This window comes from Acanthopagrus latus, chromosome 22 (assembly GCF_904848185.1).
Source record: "Acanthopagrus latus isolate v.2019 chromosome 22, fAcaLat1.1, whole genome shotgun sequence".
In the NCBI taxonomy this organism is placed as follows: Eukaryota; Metazoa; Chordata; class Actinopteri; order Spariformes; family Sparidae; genus Acanthopagrus; species Acanthopagrus latus.
This window is the reverse complement of record NC_051060.1, coordinates 16,911,589-16,928,701: the sequence shown is the minus strand read 5'-3', so window position 1 is coordinate 16,928,701 and position 17,113 is coordinate 16,911,589. Positions and strand designations below refer to the sequence as shown.

Sequence of the window (17,113 nt, the reverse complement as noted above, 5' to 3'; positions counted from 1 at the left end):
CACACCTCCACCAGCACCGTGTCAACTTCTTTAGCACCCCAGAGGGCTATCAATAAGTGGGTAATTGAATTTTAAGCACAAACACTGCCATCAAATGAGCGTCGACGGGTGTGTGTGATGGGGGGATGTTTAGCTGTGTGAACATGGTGAGGCTGTCATCCGGCCCTCGGGGGGGTTTGGCACGGGAAGGATGAATGTTTAATCCATTAAATAACAATTACAGCCTGTAATGGTCCAGAGTGGCTGGTGCAGGGAGGGAGGGCAACATGGCCGTACCGCTCACGTGCCTGAAAATGAGTTTGCTTCATCATGGGACAAAGCATCCTTACAGCCGTAATGTCAACATGGTCACCGTACAGACCAGAGGAAGCGGTGTGTTCTGGAAGCATATTTGGAGGTTTTAAACTCACACATATGGGGTATTTCTCAGGCTGATTCCAGTATTGTTGGATTACATTTCTTTAAATTTAACCACTTATAGGCCAACTTCAAATAAAAAAGGGCAGTAGTGTTGCATTGGTGGAACTGAGGTGGCCCTAACAAAGCCTGGTTGCTGACAGCTAGTTTTACAGCTAGCAGCTAGCTATCATGCAAGGCAACCAACAAGTGACTAACATGAAAATTAATCGTGTGATCATCACGAAAGAGAAAATTAGCTGTTGAAACCAAAACAGTTTTACAGCTGGCTGTGAACATGTTTACATCTGCTGTTAAGTTGAGCATTTTAATATGAGGCTCTACGGGGACTGTCTAAGTTTTGAAGCTAGTGGCCATTTGAGGAGCTTCAGTTTGTGGCGCTAATGCGTTAGCTTCATTTTTCAGCTCCGGAGGCTGCTGCTCAGTATTTCCTCATGAGAACTGCCTTCCTGGTCGTGTAGAGAGGGCTTTGACACTGCTTATAAACTGCCATGAAATCCCACGTTTCAACTTTAATACATACCATCATACAGACCATCATTAGGGATTCACCTAAAAAAAACAGATAAATCGGGAAGTATAATGAAAAGACACAAATTTTCTATAGTTGACTGAAAAAAGATCTGTGATTGATGGTTTGAATTCCTACTTCTGTTAAATGAAATAGAAGTCGAGCCGATTAACTGACTTTCAACCGTTATGTGAGTAAAGGAAACTTTTACTGAAAATGTTTATGTCATTGGTCCAATTATTTCCTGAGAAGAAAGATCTAATTTCAGTAACATTTTCAGGAATGTCTAAATCAACAAATGAAATGTCACAAGTCAGATTAAGTTTTAACAAATGTATTTTCAGTGTCTGAGGTGGCCTTTGCCTCATGACTATGGAGTTTTTAAAATTACAAGAAAAACATTTGATTTATGTTCACTTTACTAATTTACCTCTTTCATCCACATTCATCATTTCATGTGCATTGCGTGAATGTAAAATAACCTTAAAGCCACAATACACTCATCGCTTACATTTATTTTCTGGGCAATGTCATTTTAAAATGTCATAACTTTTGATCCAAAATCAGATTTTAGCACTTTTTCAGAGAGGAAACAACCTCGAAAAATAAGTGCTTAGGGTCAAAATATAAAGTCTAGTCTAAGTTGAATGCCCTTTAAACTCATTTACAATCAAACAATATGCTGATGACACCCTGACTAAAGTCAAAGGTGATAACAATGTTTCATTCAGTCCAACAACAAAAAAAGAAATCCCTTTAAGAGCAGCTTGTCAGAGTAAAAAGCAGTCAGAAGAAGTGAACAGATGTTTGCAGAGATTACATTTCCACTCCCACTGTAAATGAAATATGTGGACTGCATGACAAAATGTTATTCTGGAGTCTGAGGCTGCGAGTGGAGGAAAGACAGAGGAAAACACAGAGTTACTACTGGGGAAATCATATGAAAAATAGGAAAGTGGTATCAAATGGTGTTCAGGGTCATCAGGATATCAAACAGAGTTTACAGGCTTCTACCTTCAAATGGATAACCATGGATATATATATACATACATTGATATATATTGATAAAGAAATATGGACATTGATTGAAATTATGCTGGCTTGAAATCTGCATCTAAATCAGACGTGAAACCGAGAAAATCAAAATTATCTCAAGGCCTTAAGTTAAGTGCTCACGTCACGATGGGTTTTTATGTGTGTGCATGTAAATGTGACTGTGGGCTCAAAATGGGAGATGAGCTTATAAACCAATGTCTTGCATGTTTTTATAAAAGCTAAACATGGAGGCCAAGATGCGTAAAATGACTTAGTAACAATCTTTTTGCATTGCCTGAGCAGTGTAGCCTGAAGTGTGTGACTTCACCTTCCTTACACACTGCACACACACACGTACGTACACACACACACACACACACACACACACACACTCAGCAACGTGAACACAGTGTGTTAGTGTGATCGTTAAATTGCACTCTTGATCCAAAACGAGTTTGCTAGCTGTGGTTTTCTCATGCTGCTCACACAATGGCCTGTATATGGGAGCTGCCTGGTGGCATTGCTTAATTAGGCGAAGAGTTGATTCATTTGCACTAATTGACAGCTAATTAAAGGAGTGAGGGCACATTGAATTGACGTTCCTCCGAGCGGTGAGGCTTTGACTGCAGGGGATGTAACACAGCAAGAACTATGAAATATTGAGTTTTCTGGGCACCACCTGCCATTGGAAGTGGCCCCAAACATATGGACCAGTGTGTGTGTGTGTGTGTGTGTGTGTGTGTGTGTGTGTGTGTGTGTGTGTGTGTGTGTGTGTGTTAAACAGGCTCATCCTACAGTGATGAAATGCAGCCTGTAGAGCCCAGCTGCTGTTGGTTAAACGTTTTCTTTAGCTGCAGGAAGAAGAAAGTGAATCCAGAATGATTAAAACCATTTAGCTCAGGTTCAGAGAGGAATTTGATTATTACAGAAATCATCGATTTCATTGTTTTGGCATTAGGGGCAACAACTTTACTGTTTTAGTTTGTTCTCCTCAGTGCCAAAAAGCTCTGATAAATTCACTGAACTCTATCTGTTAAGCATTAAACAGCAGAAAAAAGCTTCAGGGGTGTCAAAACAGTTACCCTTGGAGGACAAAAGCTCAAACTTGAAGGAGCACCATGAGCCAAAAGAAAAAGCCTTAGTGTATTGTTAAGATGCCAAATTGTACTATACAGAAGTCCTGAAAGGCAAAAAAAAAAAAAAAACACAAAAAAACACAAAAAAAACAAAAACACAAAAACACAAACAAACAAAAAACAATCTGGGATCCCAAGTTTCCTTGCTTAACTGACTTCCTGTCCACTCTGCCTCCATACTCAGATTATGTAAAAAATAATTAATAATTCAGGATCCCTCATATTTAAAGACCACTTTCACCACACAAAAAGTAAAACCACAACATCATTTTAAAAGTTATGTTTTCTTTTTTCCCCTGTAAGAGACATGGTGACTGGTGGGCCAAATCAAACACTATGGCCCCACTTTGTGCAGCCCTGGACCAGCTGGTGAACAAAAGGGAGCATTTAGCAATGGCTTTTTAGTTAATATTTGAAACAAATGTGTCATTATGAAATAAAAGCCCCTTGAAATGAATAAAATTGACTTATTTTTATATCTATATTTAAGTTTATGTATATATTTAAAGCTCCATTTATTTATTTCATAAGTATATTGATTTATTTCTGTATTTATTTATTGAATTTAGACTAAAACAGCACTCCATAAGACTCCAAATGAACACTACTGCCGCTCTGTGTTTGCTGGATGTATGTCAACTCTGAAGGTGGAAGTATGTCAGTGTTGTGTCGCTAGAGGCATAAAAACAAACACTTAATGCAGCTTTAGAGAGCTTTGTCTTCTGTTAAACATGATATAAATTCTTTAAACCAGAGGATGATATGAAGTCATTTAAATGCACCACATGGCTGTAAGGAAACAAAGCTGCTGCTGCTGCTGCACTCCTGTTTTCAGCATGTCGGCAGCAGCTGCTCCAGTTTTGGGACGCCGTCACAGGACGTTAACAAAAGTTGTCTGGAGTTCTGAGGGCCAAACACTGAAGGTCCTGAGTGAGTCAACTCAAATTCGCTCTCTGCAGGAGACCAAGAATAGGCAGTCTTCATGTCTGGTGCTGCCCATGTGAATCCAAAAAAGACAATTAGGGGCTTATTAAGGTCTCGGGGAGTCCGCTCGCCTGCTCGGCCCCAGCTCTGAGCCGCTGCCATAGCTCAAAACAGTCAGGGGCATTGTCTCACCTAATTACGCTGAAACCAGAGGCCCCTTTTTGTGTTGCCACTGCCATGCCTGTCCGATTCCCTTCTCCTGCCTAACTGCTAGTCCCTGTCCACTGTGGAAATGTGCTAATTAGAGAAGAAATGGGTGCAAGCAATTATGTCATTTCTTGTTAGGAGTCACGACAATGAGGTATATTATTTTGTCAAGAAAGTTTTGGAGTCGGGGCGCCCCTCTCCCACGTTTCCCCCAGTATTTCCCTCATTACGCCAATAACACATCTGCACATGGGGCGGGGGAATGTGGCAACACTCGGCAAGTCAGAGTCCCCGACAAAACTTCAGAGCATAAATAGATGCACTCATACAGAAATGGAGACTATAGAACGGCAATGGCATGAAGTTATTGCCCTAATTAATGCTTTGTGCCCACGGAGCAAACTGTTGAATCGCTGGTGGCACATTGTTAGGATTGTGAGAGCCTTTTGTTTCTCTGCCTTAATAGGATGTTTTGATCAACGGCTGTTTGGTGACCCAGCTCGTCTTCTTAAATGCCGAGCTCTGGGAAACGGCAATTAGCTAGATTAGAGGAGCCATTTCTGGAGCCTCGAACAAAGACGGAGCTGGTTCGGATACTCATCACCGACCTGGACTGTCATAACCTCAACATATTTTTTTTTTCATTGAGTGGCTGCAGTGGATAAATCAACAATCATTTTAATTAGCGACATGCACATTAATGCATTTTGCACATTTGACATCTCCCTTTAAAGACAGTCAGGTACTCTGTGAAAACTAGGGTCACAGTGAAAAAAGAAACACCTGTTCTCAAGTTGTAAAAGGTACATATGTGTGCTGTCTTTTCTTTTTAAGGATCAGTTTTTGTCCCCTTCAACTGAGGTAAAAAATAACTACCAAAGGTACAAGACTGGGCTCTTTCCGGTACAAACTTCAAGGGTACAAATAAATACCAAATGTCAAGGGTACGACAGCTGGACATTAGAGGGTACGGTCCAAGTGACAAGTCGATGTACCCCTAAAGTTACAAATACAAACCTTCTTTTCTGACAGTGTTTAGAGAGCCTTATCAAAGATGCTGATTGGCATTTAGTTTAGCCAATAGCGTTAGCATTGAATATAATTCCGCACCTTCTCATACATCTACATGTCAAACACAGGCTATAATGGCTTAACTTGACAAAAAACCCCAAAAAACCTACAAGTCACTGACGGGCTGCTATACTTGCCTAGCTGACGCGTCACCTTCATGTGTCGATTAAATGATTCCCATTCACAAATCTTCAGAACCATTTTACACACACACACACACACACACACACACACACACACACACACACACACACACACACACACACACACACACTACTTATATACATATTAATGAACACAATACAAAAATGGCTCCAACACGGGTGATTATGTGACAGGTGTTGCCAAACGCAACTCAGGCAGGACCTTATACAGCATCCGAGAGTGAAGGCTGCCAATGTGACGACCGGTTTACTTTTCTGTTTTAGTTTCCGGGGGCCTGAAATTATTCAACTAACAGCGTCGCTACGATAACTGCACGACTAAACGGGCAAGCCGTGACTGTCTAACAGCAGCTAAACTGCATTAACTGCCTCGGTTACTGTTTGAGTTTGAGTTCACATGGTCTTTACTTGGAACCCAGTGCTGTTAGCAACCAAAGGAAATTAGAGGGAAAACCAGAAGACACTGTCTCGCTAAAATATGATACACTTTCACCCAAATCAGTCTGTCAGACAGGAAATCTAAGCTCAGTGCCACTCGGTCAAGTTGAACATATTGATGGGTAAATCAGCAGTGTGTTAAAAAGAAAACTGACTCTTTTTTAGGTTCCACAAACAAAAACACAAACACACACAAAGCCTGCCCGGCAGACACAGCTGAGCATTTAGTATAAGCTAGAGATAGGCATAGAAAAATAAATGAAATAGACATGATAATGTGTAAGATGTTTGTCTTGGAGCTTGGAGATGAATATTTCAACAAATATTCTTGGTAGGCTGCTTACAGACACATATGTTCTTTATCAGTAACTGAAGAAGAAGTTAACAGAGGAGCAAAAGCTAATCTCTAAACTTACTAGTACAGAACAAACTTCGGAGGGTCAAAACAGACAAAAGTAGCTCGGGGCCTAAAAGATGCAGTACTGTTCACACATGGAGAAAAACATTTAAAGGATATAATGCTAAAACACACTGATCTGGATCAGAAAATACGATTTCTCTTATTTTGTTGGTGAACAGAGGAAGTCATGCTGCTCCACCTCCTCCCTCAGACGTAAATGATTTAATGAAAAGGATCTCCACCCTGTTGGGTTGACGTGAATAAAATAAGTTAAAGTCAGAATCAGAATGGCTTCTATTGCCAAGTAAGGTGATCTCGCTTTGGTCCGTAGGTGAAAAACAACAGACAATACAAAAAAATATTACTACTATTGGTGTGAATATGTTAATGCAATTGATCAAATATCAAACATAAAAGTAATGCAATACCTGATACATTGCATTAACATAATTCCATTTATTCACATCAACTCAACATAATGGAAATACTTTGCAATCAAATGATACGTAAGTCAAGATATAAGCAGCTGTAACACATCACACCCTGTTATGAGCTTTGGTTATTTTTAATCATAATTATGAATATTCATTATAACTATGATAATTTGGTGCTATAAAACATTATAACGCGCGTGAGTCGTGTTCATAATGCGTCATAATGCATCAGGAGCGTCACAGAAGGTGTCAACATGCTTTTACTGTTGGTTTTTCACCGAACTGTTTATAAGCCGTGAAGACGAACCTTGACCCGGGCTGATTTGTGCCAAAAAAAAAAAAAAGAAAAGAAAAGAAAAAAGATAAGGAAAAAGAAAGAAAAAAAGAAACGCTGCGCTCCGATCCAAGAGGAGGGAAGTGATTCATGGACGTCAGCCGCACGTGTGCGCGTGATGCAGAAAGCTCATTAGCATGGCTGCCGGTGTGGCATTGATCTCTTCATTCAGCCTCTAATGAAATGTCCGCCTGACAGCTCCTCAGGAGAGGCTGCTGGAGGTGATTTAAGTCGCTTTCAGTCTGGATTTTTATTTTTCTCTTGATTTATTTTTGGGCCACATCAAATACACTCGATTCTTTTTATTTCTATTTTTTCCCCCCCAACACCACAATGGGTTTCTTTTGTTATTATAATACAACATTTTAATTTCGGTGTCTCTTCCCCGCACGCGTGTTAACCAAACCGGGGTGACGCTTCATCTCTTGATCGTATCTGAGCCGCAGATCTGTTGTGTTTGACGCGCCGCTCGCAGCCAACCTTCTTTATTCACGCATTCATCCCCACACGTCCCACTGTAAAGAGGCTGCTATCTCCGCTTCCATCGAGCGCGTCCGCACTCATCTCCATAAACTCTCCTCACGCGTAACTGTCCGTCCAGATGTCCAAAAAGTGTGCCGCACATTATCTCCGAACGATCGGAAGTGCGCAATAATTGAATAATGGCTGATTAGGGAGGATTAGGGAGTTTAACGGGGAAAGGGGAATGTGAGAGTGGTTTTCACTTCATTTCACATTTCAATGAGCCTTTTTTTTTTTTTTTTTTTTTTATTGCTCTGATAAACGAGCGCGCCAATGATTTCCCAAGACGTGCCACCAAAACGTGTCTGCGCTCTCACTTTTCAAACATCGGGGTGAAAAAACATCGCGCAACTTTTCAGTCTTTGCGTCACAGCGTTTTGGGTTTTTTTTTTCCTTTGGCGTTTGGCATCGAAACCTCGAACAGAAACAAGAAGAAAAACAAACATGAACTTGAGGGAGGTAAATAAATCTGTCGCTGTCTCTGCAGCGCACCCTCCATCCTCGTGTCTGTCCCATATTTAATTGCCGCCCCCCGGAGTGCCCTAAATACCCTAAATACCCCTCAGCTGGGATATTATTGTGTTTCTTTATCATGTGACCCGTCGAAGAATAATAAAAAAAAAAACGTCCAATCAACAGATGAGCAGACTGCCACCAAAGACAAAACGTTTAAACCCTAATTAGAATATGCAAATGACGGTGCGGGTCAATCAGCGCGCTGTCCTCCTAATAACGAGCTCATGTGATTCATTAAGTGGCTCGTGAGAGTTTATTAGTGTTTCCTTTAATTTTTCAATCTTTTTGCCCCTTTCTCCTTGGTTTATTTCTAAATATATTTACCATGCTATTTGTAAATGTATTCGATTTTTTGTAAAAGCCTCCAGAAATAAACTGCACAGAAATTATGATTACAACGAAGCTTCTCAAATTAAATCACCTCTTTTCTATTTATACATATAAGAATTAAAGTTGTATTCATGTTTTATAAAAGCTCACCCTGGTGATAGGCGGAAATTAATAATAACCTTCCAGCCTAAATTAATTTCACACAGCAAATAGCAGCTTTGAGTCAGGTTGAAATTAAAATAATTCAATATATTTTATTTATTTTAAGTATTTTTTTGGCTCCTCGATCCTAAATTTCGACGAATGAGAACAAAACGTGCTCGAGATGAATGAATGACTTTGTGGGATTAGCCTGGATGATCGGACCTGTTAGAGAGCTCTCTGCCCACGATCAGCAGAAACATGACGAGTCACAGTGAAAGTAAGAGTGATGGCTCCTTCTGTCGCTGGATTTAACTTTAAAAACACTCTAAATTCGTTTTCTCTTCATGAAACAAACTCAGACAAACAAACAGCTCTCGAAGCTATTTTCTTTTTTCATTTCCCTGTGACCTAAATGCGAGTTGGTTGTTTCATTTTGAAGCTGACAGTGATTTGAAGCGATGACACCTCTTTCATTGAAAAAAGACGGGGGGAAAAAAGTGCAATTTCTAGTTGAAAATGCAGGTGTTCTAGTTATTTTTGTCTCGTTTAATCGCCAGAAATTGTGTGATCCACTCTGGTGAAGCTTCGTGGAGCTGGAGCGAACTTCAGTGTGGACTCTCTCCTCTCTCTGATTGGCTGCCGCCTGTTGCCTGTCGGATACAAAAGCGCAGCGGAGAGGCGGGGAGGGAGAGAGAGAAGGAGCATCACACAGCTCATTGCACCAGGGACTTCACACAACAAAAAGTGGAACCACACCGCCATGACAGGGAAGGAGGGAGTTGTGCTTTCAGACACCGAGAATAAGCAGAAATCAGCCCCACAGACCTGCGTGAACCACGGGGGACCCCCGCAGCAGCAGCAGCAGCCCCAGCAGCAGCAGCAGCAGCAGCAGGCTCCGGTCTGGAAGATGGCCCCCACGGTGCACCGGCGCACCGGGTTCGGCATCCAGGAGCTGCTCGGCCTGAACAAGGAGCCGCCGGCGGTGCCGAGGCGGCCGCTGGAGGCTCTGCCGCACAGGGCGCACGTCCTGGCAGCCAGGTCGGCCCTCGGACACCACGGGGGCCTCGGGGTCGGGATGGGCTTGTTGGGACCAGAGGGAATACACCCGTTTTACAGCCAGCCTGCGTTTCTGGAGGTGCTGTCAGAGGCGCAGAATGTGCACCTGCAGCCGCTGCACCGAGCGGCGCACATGGACACACAGGACGCGCAACACTCCGCCAGCTCCGGTCAGTGTTTCAGCTCCTGAACTGTGGAAACACACTGTGTGTGTGTGTGTGTGTGTGTGCGTGTGTGTGTGTGTGTGTGTGTGTGTGTGTGTCAGGTTGCATGTGTGTAACATTAGCACACATTTTACCCCGTTTTACTCTATTTATTCTGAACAATCTTATCTGCGTAAAATGACAAATTAACAACAAAAAAATAAGAGTGTAAAAACCTTCACGGCCTCTGATCGAATAATGATGATGATGATGATGGAGACTGGAGTTAAATTCAAAAGGAAGAAAAACATTTAAAAAATATATATTGGGATTTTCTTCTCTTTTAAAATGCCTCTGCATCAAATTGGTTTGTTTCAAAGGAAAAGATTGAAACGTGTAGAGGCTTTATAAAAATATATGTTTTCTAACATGAATTAAAGAATTATTTGGTAAAAATATGAAGACTCAATTTGAAGAATGAATCAATTCAAATTAAAATTAAATAACCGTCTTTATATTATTATTATGATTATGATTATGATTGTGATTGTGATTATTATTATTATTATTATTATTATTATTATTATTATTATTATTATTATTATTATTATTATTCGTTCGTGTATCCTGAGCTGTTCCCTGTTGTGTTTCCTCACAGATTCTGATGATATGAGTCTTTCCTCCGGCGATCAAAAATTCTCCAAATCCTCCCTGAGCCAGAGCAAGAAGAGGAAGAAGAGACGACACAGGTATATATATACATATATAAAAAAAAAGATTATCGAAAGATGTAACCTAGGATCTATTTTATATCATTTTTTTTATTCCAAGGACTGATGATGTTCGGGTGCTGTGGGTCTTTATAAAGAAATATCCTCATAGGCTTTTTTTCGTTTGGTGTCACTAATAATAACACACATACATCACAATTTATTTATTCTAAAAATAAAACAAGTATGTCTGATATTGGAATATATAATATGTGGATTTTTTTTTATTAGCTTTAAATCCTTCGTAGAAACCTTAAATCATGGTGCTTTCCTCTGTGATCTTTTGAGAACACATCATATTAATATTATCAATTTTAGAAAATCTTGTATTTTTCGTTAAGAATAATATCGAATATGTGTGAGGGAAGAAAAATCACAGGGCCTATTTATGTAATTCTTTCTCTCCATGTCTTTGCTAAACAAAGAAAAAGGCCCAATTATCCTGTCAGTCCCTTTTTCTCTCACTTTCTTAATTCTACAGCTATTTCATAAAAATAAAATCATTAAGATAATTTCACCAAATTCACTGAAACATTTGACTGGTTTTTAACATTTTAGCTGCCGTCTCATTCAAACTGCACAAAAATGATCCAAAACCCAAATCGTAAAAGCTTATTCATTCTCTCGTGTTCCCTTTTGTTTTGCTCGCAGAACCATTTTCACGTCCTATCAGCTGGAGGAGCTGGAGAAGGCTTTCAACGAGGCTCACTATCCGGACGTGTACGCCCGAGAAATGCTCTCCATGAAGACCGAGCTGCCTGAGGACAGAATACAGGTGCGTTAGAAATGTCACGTACTAGTCCTTTAAAATGTCAACTACAGAGGATGCTTTAATCACCTTGATTGCTATCTTGCTTGCTTGCTTGCTTGCTTGCTAGATAGATAGATAGATAGATAGATAGATAGATAGATAGATAGATAGATAGATAGATAGATAGATAGATTGACAGATAGAAAGATAGATAGACAGACAGCACCTCATCATCCTCACAATGCCTTCAGCTTCCACGTTTACAGCCAATTCACCCTCTTAGTGTAATTAGTTAATTGAGGAGAACTTATTGCCCCTTTCCCTGCGAGAGACGAGGCTGCAGCCCCTGAAATGAAATGATAACTACACAGGAATTAATTAGCGCAGGTCAGCGGCTGAGCAGAGGCCTCCTCCTGGCTGCTGTGAGCATTTTAATTTCCCGTGATATTTGACCGCCTGTCTCCCATCGATCGGGCCTGGAAATTAACTTATTTTTCAATCAGCCACTTCGCCCCCTGGGGTCACCTCTCTCTCCTCACACACACACACACATACACGCAGAGACACACACACTCACACTGCTGCTGTCAAAAAGCATGATTGCTCATGTGAAGCCCATTTTTTTATGAGATGGAGGTTATCATCAGATCTACCTGAATAGCTTTCCCGGGCTCAGCTTTCATCGTTTTTAATTCCAGGTCTGCACACACACACACACACACACACACACACACACACACACACACACACACACACACACACACACACACACACACACACTCCTCATCATTCTCTACGATCTCATCCCGCCTCCTCGGCCATTTTAGGATGCTCATTTTTCCCCTGTTGTCCTCATCCATATTCACAAGCTCGCTGAGGCCATTACAAGGTCTGGCTTGGTGGAAATCAATTTAGGCACTTGGGGAGCCAGAGGGAGGATAATGCACGAGCACACACACACACGCACATAATGAACAAAAGACAACTTGTTGTATAAATGAAGCAATGAGGGAGGGAAAATAAATATTGAACATTGAGTTTCAGGAGTATTTTGAAGACCACAATTTTTGAGTCTATAATGGACCTTCAAGGTTTGTGCACCAGCAGAAATAAGCTCTTAAAGTCAGTCTTCCTCACCACAGCCTTTCTTTGGTTCAAGCCTCCAGCAGATGTCATTGTTCCGCTGATATTCTCCCCCGTGCCCACAAAAAAAACAGACCAGCTGTGGATTGTTACGGCATAAAAACAGCAAGGAAGAGTCAAAGAAATTAGGAAATTCGAAAATTGAAAATACTTGAAAATACTTAGAAAATGCTTAGAAATATAACCTGTGTCTGATGTGTTTTTCCTACAAAAAAGTGAAAAAAAACAACAACTACTAAACACAAAACGTCTCCCACTTCAAGGGAACGTACATTTTTTAAGCATTTGCGTGCTGGAAGTTTCTACATCATTCAACAGAGTGAAGATCGAACCATCTAAGTGAAGTGACAGTCATTTTTGAGTGGAAGAAGCCTTTAAGTAGTGTCACCGTTAAAAAATGTACATATATTTCAAACCAACGTGAATCTAACCGATGTCTGACCTTCATCTCTGCAGGTGTGGTTCCAGAACCGCAGGGCCAAGTGGAGGAAGAGGGAGAAGTGTTGGGGTCGCAGCAGCGTCATGGCAGAGTACGGCCTGTACGGAGCCATGGTCCGCCACTCCATCCCGCTGCCGGAGTCCATCCTCAAGTCAGCCAAGGAGGGCGTCACGGAGTCCTACGCCCCGTGGTTACTAGGTAAGCTGCCGCAGAAGTGTGTAACGTCGTATGTCGACTTCACAGAAGTCATTTCACAGCTGGGAAACAGTTTTCTGTGAAAAGGGACTATGATCTAATTTATGATAGCTTCTCACTGATATATCATAGTTTAATATTAATAATAACAACTTCATTTATGTAGCACTTTTACTTACCTGAGTGCCTCACAGAAGGGGAAAAGGAAAAATGACAAACGGCAGCTAAAAAATAACACAAATGAAGAGCGACAGTTACAAATAAGGAAAAAAAAGGAAGATAAGATATTGTGGGATTTAAAAAAAAAAAAAAGAGTAAAATGATCAAATCCAGTCACCTGTTTAAGAATTAATGAATGACAGAAGTGTCTGGCCCGTCATCTGTCACTGAGCTTTTTAAAAAATGTTGAAAAGGAGTTTTGTAAAATTCAAACACTCTAGATATTTTTACAGATGCATTTCTAGTCATTTTGCATCAAGAGGGGACAGTAACAGTCATGTATATTTCACCTTTTAATATCAATAATGAGGCTCAAGTAACTTTGCAGAGTCACCTCTCTTCTTGTTTGAATGAAACAAAACAATACAAATAAAATTGTTTTTTTTTCCCTCCATTCATTCTAGTGTATTAGTTATTAAGCCAATTTGAGGTATAAATGTTAGCATTGAACGTTACCTCAAACCAAGAATATGTTTGGGTTAGGGTTAGGAAAAGATCATGTTTCGGTCTGAAATGCCAGGTTTCATCGCCAAAAATGGCTAAAAAATGTTGTGATGTTGAAAATATCCAATAACGCGGCTACAATATGTCCCGACGGAAACTAAAATGACCAAGATTTGTCTGTTAAAATGGGAAGTTATCACTAGATTGGCAGCCGCCTTGCTGAGTATCACCACACCACCATCTCCTCCTCATCCTGATAATACATGTAATTTGAATGTAATATGATAAGTATTGTAGAAAATGTTATGATACATATGAAAAGTACAAATTTAACATATTTCTCAGTCAACAAACAAAGGCAACATTTCGGCTACTGCACTTCCGGTCCAAAGGAAACCTGCTCTTGTTGCCAGTACTGCAATTTTTCATCTATTGTTTTGTCACGTTGTGTTTGAAAATGAGGGATTACGAAGTATTCCAGAAACAGGAAGTGGGAGCTCATCCTGGCTCATGTTAGGGGCCAATAAAAGTGTCAATAAAAGGCAGAAGTCGATGTGGTGATAATCCTACTTAATCAGGACAGATTAGACCAAATGTCGTCTGTTGCTCTCATGTCAATTGATTGGTTTGAATCAATGAGCTTGCTCTAATTGAATAAGAGGTCCGATCTATTGTTCCATCTCCTCATTGGAATGTTAAACACCCCAATACACGCAAACTGTCATCCATGTTAGGGAAAAAAATGTGTGTTTCATCTTCTGAATGCGTAACATCTCCCTCCACTGCAAACTCCAAACTAACCAAACATCCTCTCCCTTCAGGTATGCACAAGAAGTCCATCGACACCTCTCCTGGAAAGCCCGGCAGCCTGACGCCACCACCGCCACCTCCACCACTGCCACCACCAGCAATAAAGGAGAAAAAGGAGGACAAAATGATGGAGGAGGAGAAGGAGAAACACCTGAAAGACTTTAACACGCCGATTACTAAAGAGGAACTGAGGGAGAACAGTATCGCGGCGCTGCGGGCGAAGGCGCAGGAGCACAGCGCCAAGATGCTCGGGACGGTTCCCGACAGAACAAACTCAACGCACAAAGAGGAAGCAGAGGACAAGGCGACGGAGCGGGAAACGGCAGAGATGGCAGAGTGTGACTGAATAAAAAAGGCTGCGGGGTACAGACTGATGATGAAACACCTGCAGGGTGGAGTTTGCACAACATTTCACAGTTGCAGAGGTCTCGTTTGATTGGTTGCGTGGAGTGTCTGGTGCATGTGGAGTCACAGCTTAACGTCACGCTGAACCGGAAGAACCAGTTTTCTTTCTTTGCTCCCCTGTCAGGTGAAATTAAGTTACTCGGCTCGAGCTTATAAAAAGGTCCCATATTATTCTCAGTTTCAGATTCATGCTTTTATTTTGGGTGCTCACATGCTTTAATGTTCAAAAAACACATTATTCTTCTCACACTGACCACAGCTGTCGCACCTCTATTCACCCTCTGTCTGAGCGCTCTTGTCTCTTTAAGGCCGCCCTCTCCAAAAAGCCCAGTCTGCTCTGATTGCTCAGCTCTCACAGGCCTGAGCAGGCCCCGCCCCAATGTGCCTTGCAGGGGGCGTGGCTTATGGCGGTGACTGTATAGCTGTGACATTACAACCATACAAAATTCCTGACAGCCTGTTTTAAGGCACATTTTCTGAACATTGGCTGCGGTTTGACTGATTTGATACTTTCAGCACCTGGACCTGCTTTGTAATTAAATCAATATTTACATTAAATCTCATTTTCTAACAACATGGGACCTTTAACTCAACCGATGACACATTACATGTACAGCTAACTCCAAACTACTCCAAACACCTTTTCATGTCACCTTCTGCGTGAGAGTGGAGGCTTCAGCGCGGAAACGTTTCCCAGCTGGCTGCAGATGTTTTGATATGGAGCAGCATTCAAAAATATATTTATTTTCATTAAGAATAGCTTAACTCTACAGTTCTGTGACATGGCAGCTACTTCGTGCAACAGTGTGGATGAAGACGGTTTTGGAAGCGAGCCTGTTTTTAACACCCTGCCTGCTCCAGAGGCACTAATAAGGAAGTGACTGTCTGTGACCTCTGACCTCTCTGTGATGACTCATGACTCGTTCAGCTGGGTCACTGAAAAATTACGGTTATGTATCACATGCTGTGAAAAGGTTACAAGCCCGTCTTTCAGCTTTTCCAACATTTGTGATGTACATACTGAAAATAATGTCCAATAGTTAAGACTGTTCTATAATGTACAGTTAACACTGTTTATCTGTGTCTGTCTCTGTATAAATGTAATTGTAGCCTATAATTAAAAGTTACTGATATTTAAAGCCCAAACGTTACTCGAAAATGTGTTTTGCTTCTTGTCGCTTGGATGTTTGAGCTTCACCATGACGGAAGATCATTAAAGGGGCACGATGTAGTTTTGGAGAAGAAATATTTACAATATTAATGAGGTGATAAGACAAACTCAGAAATAATTATTTTTACCACAACTGAATAAACAAGTGGTTCTCAAGGGAAAATAATATCCTGAGAACACAGTTTGAAGCTAGAGAGGTGGCAGGGTCCGCCAAACATAAACACAGAAAAACAAAGTAAATTTGTTTATTCAGTTGTGAAAACAAAGAGAGTTTGGTTCAGCAGTTTATTTTGTTTTTTGTTGTTGTTAGTATTTAATAATTACAGAGTGCTCCTTTAATCTGTTGGCGGTGGAAAGTTTCTCTATGATACCTTCAAGGACTCTGGGAGCAAAGTCTGGCTCCTGCCCAGATCTGCTTCAGGAAGTAAAAATGTTTGGGATCAGTAAATGTTTTACAGATCATGTGGACAGGTGCAAAATAAAAGGCCCATACTGTTTTTTTTAAAAAAAAAGTGATTTCTTCAGCTGATTTTGATAGAACCGCTGCAGAGTGATGACAGAGACGGGGGACGACTTGCAGCAAAGCACCACAAGTATGAGCTACGTGGGGCAACGTGACTTGTAGTTATGAAACATGCTGCATTTTTGGTAAAGAAATAACTAATAATGCATATTTTTGTTGTTTCAATAAGTATTGGTAAATATTTTCGTGAAAACAAAAACATTTGGTTGAGAGGTTGGACATGATTATTGCTTGCATCTGTGCCCCCGGCTGCCGGGCCCCAGAAATCTTGTGGGCGGCCCTGTCCAGTAGTTTAAACTTAAAATGAATAAAATGTGCATATTCATAGACTCCTGGATCTGTAAATGAGGGACAATGAGGAGTTGTAGGGTACTTTTTTAAGAATACTTATCAGGGTGGTCAATTTTTTTTTTTTTTTTTTTTTGTGGGATAAACATGGATCAGACATAAGTTTCTATTTC

At 40.9% G+C, this 17,113-nt stretch overlaps 1 protein-coding gene across 1 annotated transcript; it reads left to right on the top strand.

Annotated features, from left to right (window-relative positions):
- On the top strand, positions 1-16,098 carry LOC119012547 (visual system homeobox 2-like). Its single transcript, XM_037086468.1, has 6 exons — positions 1-56; positions 9,141-9,809; positions 10,441-10,531; positions 11,204-11,327; positions 12,903-13,083; positions 14,565-16,098. The coding sequence occupies exons 2-6, from the start codon at positions 9,344-9,346 to the stop codon at positions 14,897-14,899; spliced, it is 1,197 nt and encodes a 398-aa protein (XP_036942363.1). The 5' UTR covers positions 1-56; positions 9,141-9,343; the 3' UTR covers positions 14,900-16,098.
- Positions 16,099-17,113: the final 1,015 nt, after the last annotated feature.